Genomic DNA, 19,284 nt, shown 5'->3' with positions numbered 1-19,284 from the left:
TAGCAGGATGTTGTGGGCAAAAGATTTCTTTAAAAATATAGCTGATTATGGGGCTCAGTGACAGCATGGGCAAACCACAAACTGCAGCTTCTTTAGGGAAGATTGTATATATGGTGTGGTTGTGGTGTGTGAGACCTTCTCTGTAGTGCTTAACCTTCTGTTCTTCTCTCTGGGCTAGCTTAATCGCCATGACCTGCACTCACACTGGCAGATTGGAGGGCTCATGGGATAGTGTAGAAGAATGATTTCATTGCAGCTATTACTCACTCTCAGGATCTTTCAGGTAGCCCTGGTGTGCGTAGGCTATAGATCAACTACTTACACTTGTAGATCCTGCATTCTGCCCAGTGTTTTTTCCATTTAAATCAGTGATTCCCAAAGTGGGCGCCACTGCCCCCTGGTGGGTGCTACAGTGATCCAGGTGAGTGGTGATGGCCACAGGTGCATTTATCTTTCCTATTAATTGCTATTAAAATGGACAAAATTAATTTCCAGGGGGCTAAGTAATATTTTTTCTGGAAAGGTAGGCCAAAGAAGTTTGGGAACTACTGATTTAAATAAATCAGCCACAATGTTGATCAAAAAACACTATTATAATTTCATGCTTATTGAATATCAGTACTGTGTGTAGCATCATAGGAAGTAGGAGAAAATATAATCCAGTCCCATAGAATTACACTTTTTTCAATTTATTAAAGTTGAAGACAAGCAGCTTTATCAGCTTTCAAAATGAAAATCCAAAACCTCTCTCATCTTTTCACCTGGCTTCATAAGGAATGCAGTACCAATCTCTGTCTTTATGGTTACGAGTGGAAATAATGTGGAACATAAGAAGTCACTTTCCTAAGGTATTGGGCAGAAAGGGAAGGACCACTGGAAAATATTGAATGTTGACACAGATATTCAAGATATATGCAATTGGTGTTTGCTTGCCACAGGAATATTCTCAAACATGTGTCGTGTACAGATAGCAGTTATTCATTACACATACTTTTCATTTTCCCAAAGCTCTTTCCAGCTTATGACTTAAGTTTGTCTTCTGCTTACAGGTCCCTTTGGCTGTTCTCATTACTCAGAATTTCAGCTTTCTTTTTCTCTTCTGTCATTCTCTACAGTCTCCAACACAACTGACTTGCCATATTTGAAAGAGCCACAATTTCATTAGTGTGGGTGTACTAGTAGATGAGTTTCATGAGCTGTTATCATTAAAAGATTCTTTGATGGCCAACTATCTGGTCATAAGCTTTGCTATGTTTTGGTTCTCAGTTGACAGACAGTAGTTGCCAAGATCTGCATTCAAAGCCCTTCCATCTTGGTGCTTAGGGTTTTCTTGCACAGTCTTCAAAAACCCAGGATGACTCAGGAGTGTATCAGGCAAGTTCTCACCCTCTGACAAGCACTTAAAAGACAATAAACTGACTATACCTATACCATAGAGGCCTAGAGAGAATGACTGCTAGCCAAAGAAAATGTAACAGAGGAATTTGTCATCCAAGGCCATAGAAAGAGAAAGGATAGCATGGACAGGGGAATGAGCTGGTTGGGGCATCCTCCATGCTAACTTACCTGGGCTTCTGCCCATAAAAGAGCATTCTTTGCTTCTGCTTGGTTTCTATTATTTTCAAGATCTTCCTAGAAAATAAGAACAGTCTGGGAAAGCTAGGTTGAAAAGGAAAATGAAGACAAATTGTTTTTAGGCATTCAGAAACAAGAGAAAGCTCTTGGTTTTTAGGGATTGTATCCTGATGGTAACTTTATTCATAGACTTAATAATAGTCATGAAACTGATGGTGGCTGGGACCAACAGGCTGAAACAAGAAGTATGTGCTCTTACCCAAAGGTCTTGGTGGAAAATCTGCTGCATCTCACTATGATCAGGACCCAACCTATGGTTGACAAGTAGTAACCAATGCAGGGGACTATCTCTGGTGCAGGGGTGGAGACCTCTAACCTCAAGCCAGAAGGGATGGAGGGAGACAACTTTTATCTCAGTCCCCAGAGCATGGCCTCTGTTCACTTAGCCTGAGAGGAAGACTGAGGTTTAGCTCCACCTGGAGATAAGCCCTGGTAAAGAGGGCAACCTCATTAACTTAATTATGAAATAACTAACCATCTTGCAATGCAAAAAATAATTATAACATTCTACCCATCCACAAATAAACCTGGGTCACATTTTCTTCCTGATGTACATGGGGAGAGTGAGAACACACTTAAAGAAACCTAGCAAGGAGACACATGAGTAGGGACATTACATGTACTTAGAGCAGCTGGCCTTAATGTTCTTATTTTCCTTAGGATTCAGTGTGCACAGTCGCCTATTAATTGAAGCCACTTATTAACTAGCTCCTGGATTCAAATTGCTTTATTACTGAGGTCTATGGAAGGATTACGCACTTTTATAATTCCTCCTATCAGTGTAGCTCCAAGCAACAGATGCAAGGTCAGAAGGGGGATGATGGGAGTAATGCAGGTTCTAAGCTATTTTTTCAAACCTCAGTTAGTCTGTTTTTCCATGTGTTATCCATTCATCTGTCAAGCAGTAGAGGATAATGTTGACTCAGATGACTTAAATATAGTCAACTCTTCAAGTAATAAAAAGCAATCTCAGTTCCCTTCCACCGCCTTTTCTGATTGGTGGTAGTTTCTACTCTTTAGGTCCCTATTGACTTCTAATTTTCTTGCTTCAAAGCAGAATCTCCTAAAAAATGAGTCACTTCTAGCTTAGTGTAAGAAACCTAAAACTCTGTTTCTGTCAAACATGAAAATAATAAGTAGTATACAATTATCGTATAGTCCCTAAAAAGTTCTAGATACCAGAGTTCCCCCAGATATCAATATCAAAGCACTCATAATAGTCATATGTAAGTTATTTTCTTATAGACAAGAACTCTTCAGTTATCTTTGCCTTTAATAAGTACATTTCTCTAAGGGATATTTTCTCTAAAGTCTTCTCAGAACTGTCTGTCATCACAAATAAAATTGTCCACATCCCAAAGAGGCAGGGGACCTTATATGCATACTAAACTCAAGAATTGCTTCTTAGAATGAAGATTCCCTTGAATAACACGGATAGATGAGAAAGAGATGAAGCCTAAATCAAAATTCACCACAAAGTTGAAAACCACAGCTTTAGAGGAACTCTCAGGAAATGAGCCATTTTGGATGGGCAAGATTTTTTGAACATTTGAGAGTTTACCCCTTTAAGCATATTTTAAGAAATTCTAAGCATTTGAAAAGAAATAATTCTAAAGTATACCCCCAATTTATATGCCTTCTAAAATAGACAGTGAGAGATTTAGGAAGCTTCCATCCTGTGCTACCTTTCTTCTCTACCTACAGTGTTACTGAAGTGAGACACCGTACCCATAATCAAAGGAAAACTAAGGGGCAGTGTGACCTGATAAAGCCCCATAATAGCAATATTTTAAATGGGATTACGTGTTTTTTTTCTAACACTTCGTTCTAGACCATTTCCTAACTTCCTATTCCCTAATTCCTATTTTCTAGTTGTAACAAGAAAAAGATGAAATAACTGAGGAGACAAAGGTTTAATCTTCTGAACATATTGATTTATTAAACAATATATAGCAAGACCCACGGCTGAATAGAAAGGGAACTAAGCTAGTCACTCACTCAAGTCTCACGATTAACCACTTGCTGTCCTAATCTCTTCAATTCCTTCACAGGCTCAATAGCCTAGGCAGGAACTCTATCGTACTGCTATCAAACTCTATACTTTCATCTCTTTTCAGTTCAACTCAACTCTACCCCACTCTCCAATTCCTCCCTTGCCTGATCCTCCTTCTAGGCCTTTTGGAACTCTTCTTTCAAAGTTAACTCCCCCTCCATCTTTTATCATTTCCTTTTACATTCCTATTTTCTTAAACCAGTAGTAATTGAATCTTTGGGTGGTTTGGAGCTGTCCAGCTCCAGCCAGTCTAGGGAGTTTGGAAGATACCAGCAAGAAAAATGAGAACAGCAACTTGTACAAACTCTGGGAACTCAGACATTACTTTGTTATTTTTCTGAAGAAATGTCCATCTCTTAGTGATGGAAACATTTAGGATTGAAGAGCTAAAGATTAAAAGAGAGGATGCACACGAGGGATAGAGGCTTTTATAAATGAAGTTCTGATTTGGAGGGGGAGAGAAAGACTGGAAAAGTGGTTTCTAGTGATCTTGGCACATTTGATTGCCCTTTCTTTGAGGGCCCAATGGACAAGAAGTGATGTGATAGGTTAGAATAGCTGCTTAGCAATAATGATTAGATAAAATGGAGAAGTGAACCATATGGGTAGATGGATTTTCCTGGGGGGGGGGGTCAGAAAATAAGAACTGAGTTTAATTATTCTCAAATTGAGGAGCAATATATGAACATGGTCAAAAGATATAAAATGAGTTTGGGACAATTATACTTAATAATACTCTGGATATCATATTGATTCTAATATATTCTCAGTTATCTGTGCTAATGGAGAGGAACAAAAGAGGTCAAACCAAAAGAGCAAGTAATTTCAAAGCCATTTTTATGTCAAACTCCCATCTCCCCCAATATTTACTTTTCTTTTTTTTTAAACCCTTACCTTCCGTCTTGGAGTCAATACTGTGTATTGGCTCCAAGGCAGAAGAGTGGTAAGGGTAGGCAATGGGGGTCAAGTGACTTGCCCAGGGCCACACAGCTGAGAAGTGTCTGAGGCCAGATCTGAACTTAGGACCTCCCGTCTCTAGGCCTGGCTCTCAATCCACTGAGCTACCCAGCTGCCCGCCCCCCAATATTTGCTTTTCTGATGATGCTAAGTTTTTATTAAGGTTGAAATGTTTTCCATTTCCTGATCATGTAGCTAGGGAGCCATGGATGGAAAAAACTAAAATTCATCAATTGGAAAACATTTATTAAGTGCCTAGGATATGACAACCATTCAGTAGAGAGTCAGATTTTCCTTCAAAATATGCTGACATTTAAATGCACTCTCTTGCTGAAAACTATTGCTGTGTTGCTGTTTTTAGACCACAAGAGGCCTATTGTGGGGTCCTGGTTTATTATTTCCTTTTCCAGAAGAGAATTCATTGGTAAAGGACTCAAAAGCATCCTGAGAACAATGAAAGCTTCTCAGGCTTATAGAGAAGTGCTCATAATTCTCTTATGAACTGCTATCACTCTTAACGGTTGTCATTTAGAGAAGCAAGGGAAGGAGCACTAGATGAAGATGAGTAGTGAAAAATGTAGGGGAAAAATGAAGGGGAATTTTGATCCCCACAAATGCAATAACATTTACTCACCCACACACATAACCATAAACTTACCAAACCAACTCCCCCACACAAAGTACAGTTATTTACATGTGTACACACATACATACAACCACATATATGCGTATATATGTATATATATATAGTTTTGCTACAATATATATGACATTTATTCCTAAAAATCACCACATGATAAAAAAAAACCAATGTAATAAAACCCACAAAACTTATGGGGAAAGTGAAGTCAGGGTAGCGACACTCAGAAACTTCATCAAAAACACACTGAAAAAAAGTAAAACCTAATAAAAATGATATTATTATTTTCTACTTTTCTACTATCTAATCTATAAACACGATAATAAACAGCGGCAGTATCCAAGGGCCTCTGGCTGCTGCCCAGTTGCTTGGGAACAGCACAAGGTAAGAGCTGGTGAAGTTGAGATATTCTGTGTGAGAGTGGCCTGACTTCAGCGGGCAGCATCTTTAGGGTGGAAGGCCAAGGAAGGGTCTTCCATTGTTCCTAGTGCACCAGGAAGTGCTCAAAAAACATGTCATGACCTTGAAAAGACAGAGTTTGCTGTGGAAGTAGGCATGAGAAGGGTCAACGCTTTGATTTATTGTAAGTGGTGTCATTTTTGGAGTTCTCTTGCTTTATCTTTGGGGAGGAAAACACACATAGGGAAGTGGAAATTTTGCATTTTCAAAGGAAAGGCTATAGTAGAACTGACTAGATATATGTGTATATATATTATATGGGTATATATGCACACATAAATACACATAAATATAGTTACATGCATACAAACATATGTCCATATACATACAAACATATACATGTATATGAACGTGAATATGCATATATTTATATGTGTAGGGAAGCTCTCAGTAAGATCTGGGAAGAGGCACTCCTTTGGGTTACTGTAAATGAAATATAAGGATGAAAACTGATACCACCTTTCCAGTGGGGTGACAGGGTACATCTGATCATAGACTGAGAGCTAGCAAGGATCATAGGGGGTCTCTCTGTCCAACATCCTTCATTTTACTCATGGCTAGGTGGTGGTGTTCCAGGGTTTGATACACTCAACACAAAGTCCCCTCAAAGAGAGAAATCTTTGTCAGAGGTGTCAAACAAAGCACTTGCAGGTTTAGCATGCACCAGATTAAAATGTTGATCCTATCTGATTTTAACATGTTGATGTAGTCATAAAAAAGAAATATATAAACACACATTAAATCAGTATGGGATCCACAGAGATTCTTATGAAAGATAGAGTGGCCTCTGTATCTATTTGAATTTGACACCACTGAGCTTCTGGGCCTCAAAATGTATAGGGAATTCCTCATCCAGTTAGACTCCATTGGATATTTTTCCATTAAAAGTAAGGAAAAAACAAGCATTTATTAAGCACTTAAGGTGTACAAGTAGCTGTACTAAGGATTGGCATTTTCAGACATTATCTCATTTGATCTTCCAATAATTTTGGGAGGTAGGTGCTATTATTATTCTCATTTTACATCTGGGGAAACTGAGGCACATAGGGCTTTCTATCTTTTTTTTAGGTGACTTGCTCTGAAGTCACACATCTGCAGCTGGATTTGAACACAGGTCTTCCAGACTCTAGGCCTAGCTGCACTATCTACCACTCCACTGACCTGCCAATATAGCAACAACCACTTTTGGTAGACATATATCTTCCTGTTTCATGTGTTTTTTAAATAATAATCAGAGGTGTTAAGCAAACTACTTCCCTTATAACATCTTAAGAAATCTTAAGTGATTTTCATGTAGTCATCAGAAGCAGGATTTTGGAGGAGAACCTTCAAGGTGGCATTTAGGTCTATTAAATCAAATGCTTTTTTTATGGTCAACAATAAATACAGTGGGATGCCCTATTCTTTGCACCTGTCAGTCAATTATGGGATCATAAATTTGTGGTCTTCTATAGCAAGTTATTTTCAGAAGTCTGCCTTATCTTTCTTATTCCTTCATTAAAATTAGTTACTATGTTTGTAGTTATTCTTATAAAATTTTGTAAAGATGAGAAAGCAAGTGTATAGGTCACTAGTCATTGATAGGTCAGCTAAGTGGTAAAGTGGATAGAGTACCAGGGCGGGAGTCAGGAAGATTCATTTTCCAGAGTTCAAATGTGGCCTCATATACTTGCTAGCAGTGTGACCTGGTCAAGTCATTTAACCCTGTTTGCCTCAGTCTCTTCATATGTAAAATGAGCTATAAAAGGAAATAGCAAACCACTCCAGTATCTCTGCCAAGAAGACCCAGATGGAATCACACAGAGTCAGACACAAATGAAGCAACTCAACAATAACTGAAAAAAATGCTCAAATTCCCTATCATCACAAAAAAAATTATTTTTAAAAAGAAAAATTTATCATTAGCAGAACTGCAGGGAAACAGAAATATTGATTGACATATTTTTTCCTGATTTGTTTTGATGTAAAATATTCAAAGATTCTTTGATAGGTACTGCTGTCAATCATACTTATTAACACAGAGACATTTTAATAACTGGTTCATTACATGTTCAGAGCAGAGTACTATGGTACACAAAAAACAATGGGCTTTGAAAAACATTTCTGAAAATCTTAATATAGTCTTTAATAATATCATCAGGAAGGATATGGTTGAAATTTGACAGAGAACAAAAGGGAAAGTAACGATTTATCCATCAAAGAATTGATAGAAGAAGGGGAAAGATCTATATTAGTTAAAAAAAATAACTGATAAGCAACAACTGGAGTTAAAATTGGTATCTCAGGCTGGAATTTTGCATACAGAAAAAGAACTAACCAGACAGCATCAGGGCTGTAACTGATGTTACAGCTTCATTAAGTAAAAGTAATAAAGTTGGACCAGCAGTTCTTTTACCCTTATCCTGAGCTAAAGTTCAATATTGCCACTAAATTCTACAAGCTCTTGTTTGGGATGAGTATCTTATCAGAATGGCAACAATAGTAAAAGTCTTGTCTTTTTTTTTTTTCTCTTTGGTTTTACAAATATAGGTTTTCATTTCACAAAATACTGGTCTCTTTCCATTATTAAGCTCATTAATGTAGTCTTTGATATTTTATCCATATCTATGATAAAAATATTCTTTTCAAAGTTGAGACAGTATGCTAAAGTTTGAATCTCTTGGTCTTCTTGTTAAGGTGCTGTGGAATCTATTTGTATGTTATCATAACTTGTTAATTCTGGAAATTTTTGTTGGGATAGGGCATTTAGATTCTTTTATTTTTCTAAATTTCCAGGGATATCTGTAATCCTTATTGAGCTGCATTTTATATAAATGGAGATTTTGTTCTTTGAACTACATACCCCAGAATTCCTAAAACTACATTACCCAGAATGCTTTCCCCTTTGTGCACGTTTGCATCTTCACATAATTGTTTATAAGTTCTGTAGCTCCTCTCCCTTGCTGTCTTCTCTCCCTACGGTGCTGGGTTAGCACCTTTTTAGTTAGCTTTTTTTAAACTTTAGTTATTAATAAAATTTATAAAATATAACACTTAGTTATTGGATATTAATTTTAATCTCTACAATCTTGACCTGTCATCAAGGTCTGACACTTAAATTGTGCAATTCTTAAAATAACTGAGATTTTTCTGAATTTGTTTTTGCCTACTTGATCTAAATTCCTTGGAATTCTTTTCCGTAGTAATAAGCAAATCTATTGCTGGTTGTTTTGGCTGATTTTTTGAGGTTTTCCATTATATTCTATGAGGTGATCACCAAATCATTGCTGGGATTTAAAGAGGCTTTACAGAATTCTGTGAGTTGATCAGTGCTAAAAGGAATAGGTCCTTTTAGTTGGCACATTAATTCACAAATGAAGGCTATGTGTCTTAAATGGGAAAAGAAAGCCCAAGAGCAAGAGATGAGTGAATTTCAAAGGGTATGTATAGAATCTGGAGAGGGGCAAGATACACAGGGTTTAATCGCAATCATCAACAGTTCAAGGGCACCCCCTATTATATCAAAGGGTTAATTTGTGTAGAGTATAGTCACTGTCACCACTGTCACAAGGCTATTAGAAAATATTATACTGGAATCCAGGAGATAAAGAGTACTGTGATTTAAAAAAAAAAGACTGACTTCTTAAAATTTAGGGTAAAAAAGTTAAAAAATGATTGTATTTTACTGTTATTATGTGTTTCTGCACCATGGCATGGAGAAATGAAATAGGAAGACAACTTCCCGTTCCTTTGCAGAACTCAGAGACCACAGAGTAGAATACTGCATATGACTTCAAAGTTTTTTGATGTTCTAATCAGTTTTATTGACTTTTTTCTCATCTTCAAAGAATACAGACTAACAATGGTTTTTACTTCTTTCCAAGAGGATCTTAAGTGGTTATCTCATCTTAATCTACATTGAACTTTACAAATAAGGACAGATTTTTTTTTTTAATCTAACAGAGGCAGAAAAGTAATTCAAAGATTTGATTGTAGTGTTAATCAAGATAAGACTTACTACAGAGCTTTAAAGATTTAAGAATGAGATAAAATTAGGTACAAATCACTAGAGACCTAACCAATTGTATATCACTGGAACTACAGGTATACTTCAGAAATATTTTGGTTACAGGCCACCGTAGTAAACCAAACATAGCAATAAAGCGAATCACATGAATTTTTGATTTCCCAGTGCACATAAAAAGTATGTTTATGTTATATATTATGTAACATATATAATATAAAAATTATGTTTATATTATATTAATAGTAACCTATCAAGAGTGAAGTAGTATGTATCTAAAAAACTTCACCAATGTATATACCTTAATTAAAAATAATTTACTGCTAAAAAATACTAGCCATCAACTGAATCTTAATCTTTTTACTGGTAGAGGATCTTGCCTCAATATCAATGGTCACTGACTAATCAGGGTGGTAGTTACTGAAGGTTGGGGTGGCTGTGGCAATTTCTTAAAATAAGATAATAACATTTGCCATATTGACTGACTCATCCTTTCACTTGAACACTTAGAGGTAGGGTTATTAGTTTGCCCAATTTCAATATTGTTATATCTCAGGGAATAAGGAGGCCAAAGGAGAGGAAGAGATATGGTGGTATGTCTGGTCAGTGGTGCCCCCAAAACAATTACAATAATAATGTCAAAGATCACCAGAACAGATACAATAATAATGAAATGTTTAAATATTGAGAGAATTACCAAAATGTGACTGAGAAACATGATGTAAGTTCATGCTTTGGGGAAAATGTTCCTGAGACTTCCTTAATACAAAGTTGCCACAAATCTTCAATTTGAAGGGGGGAAAAAAGCATTATCTGCAAAGTGTGATAAAATAAAGCATAATAAAAAGAGGTAAGCTTGTAGTGCCTTTTGTATCTTGAGCATTCTTAGGGTATCCTAATCTTTTTTTCTATCTTCTTGAAGGCATAAGATACAATTAATCTTAATTTAGAATTAGCAGTCTAGTTTATTTAACAAGATCTTTTGTTTCTACTTCATAAATTTGAAACTAATTTTATGCTTCTTCAATCCCCCATTTTATGCTACTTTGTCACAAAGAAAACACCTCAGGCTTAAGTATATGTTAAATATCTTACTCTTCCTTATAATCTTTATTTTTAACATATAGAGGACCAGCTCTATATCGACAAGGATTTGAATGGCCTGAAGTGTCAGATGATAAGGACGAAGAAGAAAATTGAGAACAGTCAGCCAGTGGTTAGCTCATGGCTACTCTGCCAGACATGGAGCTTGGGGTTTATTATATACAGTATTAAAAAGCCATTTCACACAAAGCACAAAGGAATTTGCAGTTGTGCAGACAATCAAGGTTACAGAATTACCTCCCACACAAGCTTTTTCACATATAGATTATGCCAGGATGAGACAAGAGTCCAAGGTTAAAATTTGAGACTTATTTTATCTAACATTGTATTTTAATAAAAGTTTCCATACTTCGAAAAATACATTAAAGAATGAGCCTTTAAGATTGTGTGGGGTGGAAAATACCTGGCTGAATATGAAGGGTGTCTGACTTTGCCTACTTTGACCTAGGGCTGTCTGGAAATAGACATAGGGCCAGGGCAGCATCTGCCTTTTTTGGCTTGGGGGGAAACTGTTAACTCCTTAACTGTTGGTTTACTATAGGATACTTAAAAACTTAAAGCTATCCTAGAAAATTAGATTATAATGCTTTCCAATAAGAAAAGGTGTTGATCATAAAAGAAGACACAGAGAGGAGTCCAGATTTTTATCTTAGATAAGCCATCCGCCACCTGACCTGAACCTTTCAGGTCAAACGAGTCAATATATGATCCTGTCAGCTATATTGACTTTGATGGGGTCTAGATAAAAATACCTATTAGAGACCTTATTTCTCTGAATGACTCCCAACATTAACAGACTATGCAAACCTGCTATACTTCTTTGTCCTCAGCTAAAACCTTTTCATATTTATGTCAGAATATGTATTAAAGTTCTTATCATAACACAAATTTCAAGGAGTATAATAATTGTGAGTACACATATCACAACAAAACCAAGGGCTCTCCCGGTTTTGAATCCCATTAGTTAATCTCATGGCGTTTTGTCACCTGATTTCTAATATGATCAGCCAAAGACAGATGTTTTCAGATGTGCCAAGAACATATACTAGCTGGAATGAAATCCAGAGCCATTGTCCTAATGGCAATGATTTTGGCTGAATGTCTAGGGAATCAGCACTGTAACTACTTACTTGTTTTAAGAGTCTGGACAAGAGGCTCATTTCTTCAAGAACTAGCAACTCCGTATGATAAGAGCAAACCATTTGTCCTCAGAGATTTTTTTTTGTCAAATGAGTCTTGATATGAGTTGTGTAAAATGTCTCATAACCAGAATTAATGATGTGAATCTATAGATGTCATGAAATGAGAAGTCCTGAACAGTGGAAGTAGAGATGAGAAATGGTTATTGGTAACTCCCTGCAGTAGATCCCTGAGGCAATCATGTCAAAGAATCAGACTTAGATTCCAAAGGGATCTCAAAGGTTACTTAATCCAATCTACCCCTCTCCCCAATAAAAAACCAATAACAAAAACAACTTCCCTTATATGGTATCATCAATAAGTGGCCATCCAGCCCCCGGTTTAAAATTTCACTATCTCTTGAGGTCAGTCAACAGACATTTATTAAGTACCTACAAAATTCTTTAGGGAGGGTCAAAGCCTGGCATAGCTGTTGGGTTTGAAGATCATCTCCTAATGCAAATTTATACAAATTTGACAAGCAATTAAATTAATAAGTTGAATCTCTTTCTTCAGGGCATGGCTCTTAAAGATCCAGGAAGCATTCACATCTGTCCCTAGTTACTGAATAAAACGTGGACAGTTTAATTTTCCTTATAATGGTGTTACAGCTTTTCTAATAGTAATAGTAGGCATTTACATAGTGCTTTAAGGTTTACAAAGTATTTTATAAATACAGGCATCCCTTCCACATCTTGGGAGCATGCCCAAGATCTGACCTGGAAACTCTGAATTTTGGGGGCTCTTCCTTCATATCAGAAAGTCTGAATTTTTTCTTTTTCCTTTACGATGTGTTTATAGTATTGCATTATAAATTTTGGGTTAAGTGTGCATTTATATGAGTTTTTAAACTTTTTCTATGTTGTCTGCTGGCCTTTGTGTCATGTCTGAGGATCCCACAAAACTCCCCCAAATTCCCATTTAACGTCTTATGCTGACCTACAATATATTGAAAATATGAAGAAAAGTTGTGATGTGAAAGGGAAACCCAAATTATTTTGGAGAAAGACACTATTATTATCCCCATTTTACAGAAGAAGAAACTGAAGCAGGCAGTTTAAGTGACTTATTTTGGACCACACAGCTGAATATTAGAGGTCATATTTAAACTCAGGTCTTCCTGACTTTAGGACCCTATTCACTGTGCCACCTAACTTCTTCTTCATAGGACTGTTAGCGATAGCCAGGTAGAGCTAGTGTTGATGACCTTTTTAGACACCTGAGGAGTTCATGGAGAGGACTCAATAGTATGTGCCCAGATGCACAAAGGAGCCACAGAATGCCTGGTTCTTCTTTCAGACTATCCAATTCCTCTTGTCTGGCTCAGGATTATTACACATTCTTGGAAACAGCCTTAGCAATATAAACAATTTTCAATACCTCATAGGTCCTGGTGCTCTCATATTTCTTCAGATCCCTGGACATTCTCTGCCCCCTTCTCATCTGGTATCAGTAGACTAGACAACATGATGAAAGACCAATGTGGTTAGGACAGTTGTGGGTCTGACTCACCTAGATAACAACCTTGCTAATAAGTTCAGTTTTGAATGGGATTACAAAAGAAAGACCTTGAAGCAGGCTATGCTCATATGCTCTGGGATGGACAGAATTCAGGGTCATCAAGGCAGATATTGAAAAGAGCAAGACTATTAATCCTAATGGTAAATCATACTTCCAAGGAACATGATTATATGGAAGTAACAGGGTTGCAAAGATGATTCATTTTTTCATTCATCAAATAATGCTATACTAAGTGCAAGGAATTGTGGGAATACAAACATGAGTAAAATAATTCCTGAACTTAATTTTAGTGTCTTTTGGTGCAGTTCCAGAGGAATGATCAGACAACCCACTGTTATTAACAGAAAAATGGCAAGAAAAACCTGAAATGTAGATGTCTATGAGTAGCTCACTCAGACATACTCACCTTCTGCTTTTCTGAATAAGATAGGAATCCACTGATGTTCAGGGAGGGTTAATCTGGTGGGGCTGAGAGACTTCTGGAAGGATGGTTCTCCAAGCCTTCTGGTGTTGCCCTTTAGCTAATCTTTTCTAAAAATCCAACAGCAAGTTTGGTGTGTAGGACAGCATAGGGGTATTCTTAGTAAAGTTGTATTCAGAAATATTTTATTCTTTACTGTTAGTAGAGTACTTATTGTGGTAAATTTCACCCTCTAAGGCAGTGATGGTGAACCTTTTAGAGACGGAGTGCCATGGCCCACTCCCAGAGACCACGTGCCATGCTGTGCCATGCCCCCTACCCTGAATGCTGGGATACCCTGCCCCACCTTGCCCTACACAGGGGTAGGAGAAAACACCCCAATGGGGCTACTAGACAGAGGAGCAGGTGAAGTGAGTGTAGAAAGGGGAAGGGGAGTGTCCCAAGTACTTGGCTCCCCTCCAGCTCTGCTGCCTGTGAGTTGCCCACCTTACCCACTGTGCACGCCCATTGAGCTGCTAGGCAGAGGGATGGGGGAGGTGAAAAAATGTCATCAGGCACAGTGGAGAGGGGGAGGGGAGTAACTCCATCTGAGTCCCTCTGCCTTCTAGTAATGAACTCTGAGGAGGCATGTGCCCACAGAGAGCCCTATGTGTGCCATCTTTGACACATGTGCCATAGGTTCACCATCACTGCTCTAAGGATTCTCTAGACCTACTAGAATCATATATAATCAGTAAGAACATTTCCAAGGGAAAAATATCTTCCCTGTTTAGTTTTACTTCTTGGCTGATAGATTGAGAATTTTAAGGAAATAGACATTTTCAGGTCAAACAAATCCATTCAGGTTCACTAAATTTTCTATAGAAATAATTTTTATTTATTAATTCAAAGGTTAAACATGTTTTAAAACAAGAAAATAAAACTTTTGAAATACAAATAAAGGAGCAATAAAAGCTTCACTATGCCCACCCCCCATCTCCCCCAATTTCTCCCACTGGCAGTCAATACAATTCTCTTAATCATGTTATTAAATTAATTCATGAAATCACTTTCATGAATTACTGTGTCATAGGGAAATTCAAGGCAGATATTGAACTAACTTTAACCTGAGGGAAAAAAGCAAAATGCTACCTTTTATAAATGAAAAAGGAACTAAATATTTTTAAGGCTGTCTCCTAATTGAGCAAAGCCCAAGTAAACGTAGAGAAAATGTTTCACCATCTTTCTTTAAATTACTAAAACCATGTTCCAGTCCAGTGTGCAAATAACAGTCAGTATGCTGATAATAAAAGAAAAGAGGATGGCTAGGTTGAATGAAGGTAGTGAGAATTTACATGGCCCAACTTTAAAAAAACAAAGAAAACTTCTACTAGGGTTGATATGAAAAAATGTGTAGGATTCAGAAGTCTGCAAGTGCTTGTAGCTGCATTCTGGCAAGATGCCAGTCATGGAGGATAGTCACTGGGAAGAAAACAGCAACAGAATTCAGTTTCCACCATTACAAAGCTGCTTTGCTTTGTTCTACCTGAGTTCGAGTTCTGATAAAAGTTGCATCTCTGTAAAATCAGTTCTGAGACTTTGATGTCCTGTGTGTGTACCTTCCAGAAGCAGAGAGGTTTCTTTCAAATCGAGGTTAAAGCTTCATTCCAAGATTGCTTTCCAATCTCATAGCATTTCAAAGATAACTGAAACAACAGATTTCTCTTTTAGTTAGTAAAATAAATGGCAATTAAACAGTCCAAACTTTGAGTGGACATTTGTGGCACTCTAATTCATTAGTGGCATACAAATATTTAAACATGATGACTATGTTTACATTCTTTGTTACTTCCTTTTAAAAAAAACAGAACTGTTTCTAAGGAAGAAAAATCTGAAAATTTAGAATCACAATCTCTTTCATGTTCACCTCCATTTTAATTAATATGCTTAGCTACCTGTGTGCATGAATTATGGATACTTTTACTTATGGAGCAAATATATTTACAAGTAGCATGTGAATAACATACTAGATAGATATTTCAAATGCTCTTAAGGTTCTAGATATAATAAAACTCGTGTTGAACTTTTGTTTTACAATGACAAATAATTATTCTATAAAGAAAATAATATATAATCCTCACTAGTACCTTGGTTTGGTAAGTTACATTATTTAATTTATTTTTTTAAACCCTTATCTTCTGTCTTAGAATCAATACTGTGTATTGGTTCCAAGGCAGAAGAGTGGTAAGGGTAGGCAATGGGGGTTAAGTGACTTGCCCAGGGTCGCACAGCTAGGAAGTGTCTGAGACCAGAATTGAATCTAGGACCTCCTAGACTCTAGCCCTGGCTCTCAATCCACTGAGCCACCCAGCTGCCCCCAACTTATATTATTTTAAAACAAGGTATTTCCTAATATTCTACCTTCCTTCATCAGGGAAATGAGGATAATACTTGCATTACCCACTCTAGAGCTCTGAGGAAAGCAATTTGTAAGCCATAAAGTACTATGTAAATGTGAATATTATTAACAGCTATAAATTACAGGCTGACTTCATTCAAAATACTGAAAAAAAAGCAAGGTGATACTCTAGCATATGAAGTAGTTGTTATTAAAAGCTATAAATTGTGAAAATCAGAAATTAATCACCATTACATTTAGTTTTTTAAAAAGCATGTTTTGTTCCTACAGTGAGAATATTTCAAGTAGCAACCACCAATACTACCTAGTTAGAGCATGTTTATTTATAACACAGATCGAAAAAATATTCAAAATTGATTATATACCTGTTAGTCTTCTGGCTAAGTTGCAAGGCTGTAAGCATCATTAATGGAAGTTTCTTGTGTCTCTACAGGGATAGCTACACCTTTATGATTTTCATTAGTATAATAATTGCTAAATAGCAGAGGAAAAAATACAAGAGAAAAAATTTTTTATTAAAAAGTCAGTTCTAAAGGAGGCTAAATACTAACCAATTTTTAAGATCTGGTCCTATTCCTTCTTTAAAAAATTTAAAGTCAATTAAATATTTCATTCAGAAAGTGCTTGGCTCATTGATTTCGTTAAATAAAGTTGTTTTCCCTGTATCTTGTATAAAAAACTCACTTGAAAAGAACTTGATAGAATTAAAATCATTCAAAAGATACAACAAAAGAAGGCCTAAAGAGCTTACAAGATCAAAGGTTTTTTCAAAGAAAAAGATTTTACCACACTATCAGTATAATTTTAACATATTAATGAATATAATAGTGCAGGTGGTACTGCACAACAATTTTGCACATGTTGGCCTCTCTCTCTTTCTCTCTGTCTCTGTCTCTCCTTCTCCCTCTCCCCTTCCTCCCTCCCCTCCTTTCCACTTTATTTGTTTCTAAGAAATCTATTTCATTTTAAGAAATAACTTTTCTTAAAAAGTTCTTTGTAGAATAATTTTCTCTAAATTGAGTTATATTAGTTCCCTCATAAAATCGGAGATGGGATTCTACAGAAAATGTTGGCTAAAAATCAGCCTTAAATTGTCATTTAAAAACAAAAAACACTTTTCTGTATTATGGTATATGTTTTCCTTTAAATATCTATGTACAAGAGGTTTATATATTTTACTTGAGTTAAACTCCAATGATTCATTGTTGCATGGAAGTGACCATGGAGGTTCTCTAAGACTATGCCAGAAGAACACAAACTCTAGAAGGTCCTGACAAGATAGAAATGCTTTAAGTATGGTCCTGGAACTTTCAACAGAAAGAGGGAAGTTTGGAAGAGGTTGGGGGGGAGGTGGGATGTGAGTAGAGAGAGGGTGAATGGCAATGAGTGTAGTTTTGGACATCTTGAGTTTGAGATGTCTCTGGGACATACAGTTTGATATGTGTGTATTTGATATTCAAAAAGATGCTGGTTAAACTCAAGGGAGCAAAGAAACCATATTACAGAGAGGATAGAAGAAGAGGGTCTAGGGCAGAACCAGGGGGAACATTCACCATTAGGGGACACAATATAAATGAGGAGGCAGTATCTGAGAAGACTAAGAATTGCTGATTGCCCAATAGATCACCCAAACAGTAACTTTTGGTTATAAATATATGATGGATGCTACTACAAAAACACCACTGGCTTAGAGGGCCTCAAGTTAGAAGTATATTGGGGATAGGAAAGAAAAACTAAAATGAAACCAAGGGAGCTCAACCTCAGAACTTTAAATGGATTTGAATAGCCAGTGGGAAAACCACATGACAAATTAATATAAAGTATATAAAGAAATAATATGAGTGATTGAGCAATATGGCTAAAATAAATGAAGGCAAAAAAGATACTACATATCAGTTGACAAGTACAAAATGAGTTGTTATTAGTCAAAATGTCACAATCAAAGATGGCTCATGAGTTCTCTTGGAAGAGCAAATAAAGGAAACTATCAAGTTAGTTTTATCCTGTTTCCAAAAAGCAGCAAACAACAAATCCCAAGTGTCTTGGTAATCATATATTAAACATTTATTTCTAAAAAAAATAGCGTAGCCAGAAGGCTTACAATAATATTATGATAATGTTCTTCAGGCAGAATCCAATACCAGACATGGCTAACACCAAACAAGATCATAGAAACATTTTTCATTGTCCTTCTCTATGACCATCTTTTCCTTAAAGTCACCAAGTATTAAAGTACATGCTGATTAAATCTAAAAGGTCTGATAGAATTTGTTGCAGAATTTCTCTACTTCATTCTCTGCAAAAAAATCTTTGGCAAAAAAAGCTACAATTAATTTTATGCTAATCTTTTTGTAAAAGGGTGTAATATAAGATGACCATGTTTCCCATTAATTTTTTTTTTTTGGCCTTTGGATACATGATAAAATCAGTTCCTCCAGTTCACTAACTTATAGCCTTGTCAGTGAAAATTGTGAGCCAGCCTTCCATTTAACTGTACCTTTTTTGTTTTCTAATTTCATTTATAGAGAGACTCAAGACTGTTATGATTTGATTCCCCTCATTACTGTGTCTGCTTTGCTGTTCCCTGGACTATCATCTCATATTTAGAATATAACTATTAGGTTGATGTTTACAGTCAGTCTGAAAACAATGATTCTTAATGTACTTTGCAGCCAAGTTTTGCAGAAGCACAAGGGGCTGCAATGGACTTTGTGTTTCTCTTTGCTTCATAGGTTGCCATGGCCAAAGAATTCAATGGCGCCTCCTCAGCTTCCTGGGAATAATCCTCTCCAAACTTAACTAGGATATGCTTCCATTGAGAACAGTTTATTTATTTAAAACCCTTACCTTTGTCTTAGAATCAATACTGTGTATTGGTTCTAAGGCAGAAAAGCAGTAAGGGCTAGGCAATGGG

General features: G+C 36.5%; 1 protein-coding gene across 1 annotated transcript in view; it reads right to left on the bottom strand.

The window, feature by feature from the left end:
• Nucleotides 1–14,956: 14,956 nt before the first annotated feature.
• LOC123245323 (complement receptor type 1-like) overlaps nucleotides 14,957–19,284 on the bottom strand; it is a 38,200-nt gene continuing 33,872 nt past the window's right edge. Inside the window, exons 20-21 of the mRNA XM_044674171.1 lie at nucleotides 16,736–16,844; nucleotides 14,957–15,657 (exon numbers count right to left, since the gene is read on the bottom strand). Coding sequence (XP_044530106.1) covers nucleotides 16,751–16,844 — 94 coding nt within the window. The 3' untranslated portion in view covers nucleotides 14,957–15,657; nucleotides 16,736–16,750. The remainder of the gene's footprint in view (nucleotides 15,658–16,735; nucleotides 16,845–19,284) is intronic.

This window comes from Gracilinanus agilis, chromosome 4 (assembly GCF_016433145.1).
Source record: "Gracilinanus agilis isolate LMUSP501 chromosome 4, AgileGrace, whole genome shotgun sequence".
NCBI classification, from domain to species: Eukaryota; Metazoa; Chordata; class Mammalia; order Didelphimorphia; family Didelphidae; genus Gracilinanus; species Gracilinanus agilis.
Note: the sequence above shows the minus strand (reverse complement) of the source record. Positions and strands in the feature narration are given on the sequence as shown.